The 6,109-nt window shown below is 44.9% G+C and overlaps 1 protein-coding gene across 1 annotated transcript in view; it reads left to right on the top strand.

Moving 5' to 3' along the window:
- Positions 1-2,127: 2,127 nt before the first annotated feature.
- Positions 2,128-6,109, top strand: part of DIS1 (Actin-like ATPase superfamily protein) — a 51,596-nt gene continuing 47,614 nt past the window's right edge. The window contains exons 1-3 of the mRNA XM_087383923.1: positions 2,128-2,401; positions 3,015-3,249; positions 3,510-3,734. Coding sequence (XP_087240049.1) covers positions 2,355-2,401; positions 3,015-3,249; positions 3,510-3,734 — 507 coding nt within the window. The 5' untranslated portion in view covers positions 2,128-2,354. The remainder of the gene's footprint in view (positions 2,402-3,014; positions 3,250-3,509; positions 3,735-6,109) is intronic.

The following is a 6,109-nucleotide window of genomic DNA, read 5'->3' as shown; positions in this document are numbered from 1 at the left end:
GTGGATGCCCGAGCGATATTTTCGCCAATACCCTGATTTATTGACTACTTTTTTGTCGCGCAATTGAGGGCGATTGGGATTTCAAGCAAGAGGGATGTTACAAGAATTGGAATTATCCCATTAATTTAATCCTTTAGTATTTAGTTTAGTGAGATCCATCATTTCTGTCGCGCAGCTGATGCATGTGTGCTTGCTATTCCGTAGTGATGCATGTGTGCTCCTACATGGCTGGATATACAGCTGCGGGTTGTATGAGTGTGTAGCATTGTGTGCACCACTTACGCCATGACGGTATGTGTAGCATGTGTGTAGCATCCATACGATTTTATTCATGTGTAGCATCATGTGCACCATGAGATGGTATGTGTTGCATGTGTGCACCATTCATCCCTGATTTATTGATTTCGCGTTGCTATAATACTGAAAGGTTGATTGATTGTGGTGATTAATTCCAAGGTTATCTTATGCTTAAAATATTTCATTACTATTGATTGTGTGAATCCAAGGGAAGAGTAATTGATCAGGCGATGGCATCTGGCAAGCATGATTCGCCATATTTTGGGCGTGTAGGCGCAACTCTAGTGATGCGGGGATGAATAAGGCTTATGCCTAATTTTTGATATTACAAAAGCTTATGTACATATTTGAATTTTGGAATATTAGTGGCTTGGCTAAATGAATAAACTAAAGTTAGAAAAAGCTTTATTTTTAGAAAAAGCCAGCTATTCTAGAAGGTGGATGGGCTTTTTGTAAGAGGGTGCCTGGAGGAAAGCACAGAGGCTTTTTGTATGATTTTTGCTCGAAAGCTTTTTGAGAAATATACATAAATACATAGGAGGTAGAAGGAGAGCACCACTCCTATGGGGGGAGATTGTACCCAGCACGCTTGTTCTATCTCTTTCGTTTGTGAGTTTTGAGAGTTTGTGCATATTTTCGAAAAGTGTTGCTGTGTTTTTCAAGGATTTGTAGGTTCCACAAGCGTTTCCAGTTACATTTGGCCATGCATTTTCAACAAGTAGTTCAAAAGCTTGCTTGATAAACCTACGGATGATTTTCCCTTATGCATTGTAGGACAAAGGTTGCGCACTTTGCAAATGCAGTCTTTTTGGACCTTTTAGGACTCTTGTGTTCCACTGGCTCAATGTTGCTAGCAAGATCAATAAATCTGATGATGTTGGCAAAATTTTAACCCTTACCCTCTCTCTCTCTCCCCCCCCCCATGTGTGTGTGCATCTCTCTCTCTCTCTCTCTCTCTCTCTCTCTCTCCCCCCATGTGTGTGCATGTGTGTGCACACGCACGTGTGTGTTTGTGTGTGTGTGTGAATGGGTTTCATGGCCTAGGTGGTAAATTGGAACTTTATGTTAGGTCGATCATCGGTTTTATCGATTTCCTCCCGATAAAATTTATTAGGTCGATCATCGGTTTTATCGATTTCCTCCCAATAAAAAAGCCACCAACCGAGAGAAAACTGATGAAATCAGCGACGATGGATCTCACCAATTTTTCATCGGGCAACAAGTTGGTTGCTAATTTTCGCTCGGTGTAAAACCCACTCTATGTTGATTTACACTGTCAAAGGTGGGCGTTGTCGTCGGATCAAAAAGTGTCCTTAGTGGGAATCGACGACAAGAATACATACCTTATCAAACACCATGACCGGCATTGCCTGGTGATGGCTGCAACAAATACAAGCCATTAGATCCCATTTGAATCTGATGGCCAAGGATTGCCACGATTCTCCCGTCGTTAGATTTGCATCATGATCCAGTGGCGCATGCACGCGTGCGCCGTCAGATTAAAAAATCCGCTCCTACAGATGGATAACCGGCACATGTTGTGTATGCCCTTAGATCAATAGCCAAGCCCTCCGATGTGAGCCATTTGTCCAGCGACCGCCACTCAGCATTGAAGGCCGGAGTCGGGACCGATCACCGAAGTGCGGTTGAAAATCGGCGATTGGAGACGTGGAGGGCTGAAGTGTACAGGTGTGAGAATGTGAGTGCCTATCCACTCATACGTTCCGTTCTACCTTACCAAACCTTTCTTTCTGCATTACAACAGACACATACCCAGTATATATCTCTCTATATATATATATTCTGAGACTCATTGATTGAACTCAGAGAGAGAGAGAGCGCTACAGAGACACCCAGCAATCGAGTGATCGAAAGCTCCAAAGACAGAGATCCAGAGATCGAGAGAGAAACTTCAACAGATTGCTCAACAGAAGCTTGGGAGCTTGCGAGCCTCGAGAATCGGAGCCTTGAAGCTTAGCCATCGATCCGTTTCTGTACAAGCTTTCCTTCGATCGCTCGGATGACTTAGCCCCCTCCATTACGCCCTATTCTCTGCCATGGACGCCACAGCGCGACCCGCTGTGGTCATCGATAATGGCACCGGGTACGATCCCTTCTTAGGACAAACTCAAACGTCATACCTTCCATTGATTTCTCAAACGTCGTTGGTGTTTCCTGTATTCTTCGTCTGCATTTCTTGAATTCTTCGACGCAGTGCAAGAACGTGCAATCGCACCTTGCAATCCATGAGTGCATCGCAATCTCCCCGAAGGCTGGCAGCCGGCGCTTACTCTATAATCCTTGTGCAGATCGTTACGAAGTGTCACCGAATTCTACAAATTTCTTGCCTGTTTAGGGACTTCCCATTCCTTAGGCTGTGCAATGTGTCCAAAAAGGTGTCTCTGGCTAGATCAGATTGACCAGTTTGTCTATAAGATAGCCTTGGCTACTCACAAAGAAGTCTCTGCAAGTCCTTGAACTGTAGCAAGTGTTAGTGAGGACTGTCGCAAGACTAATTTCGACCTTAATCTTTGCTATGGAGTTATAAAGGTTTCTTGGGGCTTTTATTGATCCGCTCACTTTTGTTGAGTCGCAGGGTACTCAACTGTTAGCTGCATGACCTTCATCAATCATAAAAAACCAATTTCTGCGGAGTGAACAAATTGTACACAGTTTTATTGGGCGCGTGGATGAAAATTGTTCTATTTCTGTTTCAGGTATACAAAAATGGGGTTTGCCGGGAATGTTGAACCGTGTTTCATTGTTCCCACAGTCGTGGCTATCAATGAGTCTTTTCTTGGGCAGTCAAGAGGTCAGGGAAAGGGAAGCTGGGCAGCACAGCACAGTGCAGGCGTCATGGCTGATCTTGATTTCTTCATCGGGGAAGAAGCCGTCTCTCGCTCTCAAGCCAGTAATACTTACACGCTGAGCTATCCAATTCGCCATGGCCAGGTATTGCTGGATCTGCGCGCATGTCAATGCCATGGTTACACCATCTTACATTCGCTTATTTATGTCAGGAAACTTACCTTTATGTTCATGCAGTTGATTTTTATTCCTAAAGGCATTCTTAGTACTTGTAACAAGGGAACTTACGTAACTGCTTGAATTGTGTAAGGTTCTCAAGTTTTTGAGCTCACTATTAGAATTTGTTACTCGTGCTAATAGACAATACATATCAACGACAATTTAACCATGGCTCTGCTTTACAGGTGGAGAATTGGGACACGATGGAGAGATTCTGGCAGCAATGTATATTCAATTACTTGAGATGTGATCCAGAGGACCATTATTTTTTACTTACAGAAAGTCCTTTGACCGCCCCAGAAAATCGAGAGTATATTGGAGAAATTATGTTTGAAACTTTCAACGTGCCAGGGCTGTACATTGCAGTGCAGGCAGTACTTGCGCTTGCTGCAGGTTATACTGCCTCAAAGGTAATTACTGAACCAGGTTTTGTTGCCAGAAAGCTTGGTATTAACACTTGTTATTGTGTTAATACTTTCCCTATGGGGAAGGTGTTTTCTCAGCTACATGTAAAATTACTGCAAGGTTTGTGAGATACAATCAATGCTTACTGCTGGAACGAAGGTGAGTGGATGCAAAGGCACGGTGTTGTCTTAGAAACTCTGTGAAGGCTTAGTGGCTACCTTGCAAATTTATAGCAAATTCCCCATTATCTCTGGTGGCCCGTTCTCCTCCGACAATTTTTGAAGATGCATGGACTCTCCAGATATCTTGCCTTTTCTGCATGCTTGACTAGAAGCCATTAATCGAAATGCCTTCTTAGTAGCTATGCATCTTCTCTTGTAACAGACAAGAGCCCAACATCCAAGGGTGGTCAACTCTTCAGTGGCTTGTAGCCACTTTTTGCTTGGTTTCACATGCTTCCCACATGAGGGAGGTTCTAGCGTTGTTGATCATGGGATCCCTTGCCTTCACATCACGCATCACCGATTTCACTATAGCACCTCTTCTTCCAGGGGCTGATCACACTTACCTTTTCTTTAGCATTTCCACTCCCTGCCATTGCACAACACCTTCCACCCCATTGAGTTCTTACTCCACCTATCATGATGTACGCTTCGATCGTGACCACTCACCTACTTACTCTGAACGTGTGTACATACTCCTTGCTTACATTGACTTCATATCCCTATTAGAGGACCGTGCTGCCCTGATCACCCGCTCACTACATGAGGCTGCCCTTCATGCTTTCCCTCACACCACTCGCTCCACCTGCCTACCACCTCCTGGGACCGTACCCTGTAATAATTGGTACGATGAAGAGTGTAAGGCTTTACGCCGTCAGCTCAGATTCGAAACCAAAAACAGCCTTCTGAGCGAATTAGAGATGCTACGCGAGTATCGTTGACTGGTACGTAGGAAGAAACTAGATTTCGTTCGTTGGAACGAGGAGGAACTGAACATTTTGTTTAGTAACAACTCTAAAGACTTCTGGCGGAGATTTTTAGAGGACAGTCCCCCTCACCACTCACCGACACTCAGGTCTGGTATTACTATGCACGCACATTATATGACATTCAAAACCAGCCAGCCCTTGACCTCTCACATATGCCACATCCCACATCCTGCGTCCTCTTCACTGCAGGGGGGGTGAGGGATGCTTTAATGAAACTTCATAATGGCCGAGTTCATTGCATATGGGATTAACCTCCTAGCCGTGATCTTAGCAAAGCTCTTTAATGAAGCTATTTGTTTAGGATTTCCACGTACCTGGACTTTTGACATTATTTCACCCATCCACGAGGCAGGGGATCCCATGAGCCTGGAGAATTACATGACCATTATGATTGGATATGTTATGTCCAAGATCTATGCATCAGTGCTGATTCTGAGGTTAACAGATTTACGGAGTGTCCAGGACTTGGAGTAGCAGGGCAGGTTGGATTCCGGCATGATCATGGCACCATGGAACACATTCTCACGCTTAGATGTATCATTGAGGAGTTGAGGGCACGGAAGCAGAGGGTTTACTATTACTTTGTGGATTTCCGCAAGGCATTTGACACAGTCCTGAGAGCTTGCCTCATACGGCGCCTAAAGGATTTGGGTTATGACCAGGAGATCATTTGGGCTGTCATGGCACTTTACGAGAGTTGCAGGCAGGGTCCGAGCAGGATCTGGGTGGATAGACGAGATCATGAGCACTATTGGGGTCAAACAGGGGTGTCCTTTATCACCTATCTTATTTGGTCTTTACATAGACAAGCTCGAGACAGTGATGCAGTCACAAGGAGGGGATGATTGCTCTCTTGTTGGCACATTGATCCGTATATTGCTTTATGCAGATGACGTGGCTCTTATGTCTTTCTCTGTAGAGGGACTCTAGAGACACCTTGATGCACTTCAATCTTTTTGTGAGTCTCATGATTTAAAGGTCAACCTAGGTAAAACCAAGGTTATGATCTTCAATACATCTTGAGCCGTCATGCCCCAAGAGCAGTTTAGGTTTGATGGGTCGCCTGCTGAGATAGTTTCATCATACACGTATCTTGGGGTTGTCTTCTCCGGACTCATCTTCACTATGAGACCCGCGATGCAGGCACGCTTGGACAGAGGATACGTTTCATTGGCCAGACTAGAGAGGCAGTGCTTCCGCTCGCACTTTTCGGATCCACGGACCAAGGAGCTGCTCTTTGACTCTTTGGTCCGCCTAACGGAAATGTATGGTAGCCCTTGTTGGGGGCTAGACTTATCGAATACAGAGTGGACGCGGATGGAGCGGCTACAGGTTCTCATGCTATCACAGATGATTCGCAGTAAGCCATCCGTTTCTCACTAGATCATT

This window comes from Dipteris shenzhenensis, chromosome 13 (genome assembly GCF_047967505.1).
Source record: "Dipteris shenzhenensis isolate YYH24624 ecotype China chromosome 13, Dip_SZ_1.0, whole genome shotgun sequence".
Classification (NCBI taxonomy): domain Eukaryota; kingdom Viridiplantae; phylum Streptophyta; class Polypodiopsida; order Gleicheniales; family Dipteridaceae; genus Dipteris; species Dipteris shenzhenensis.
The sequence above is the reverse complement of the archived record's forward strand: the minus strand, read 5'-3'. Positions and strand labels throughout refer to the sequence as shown.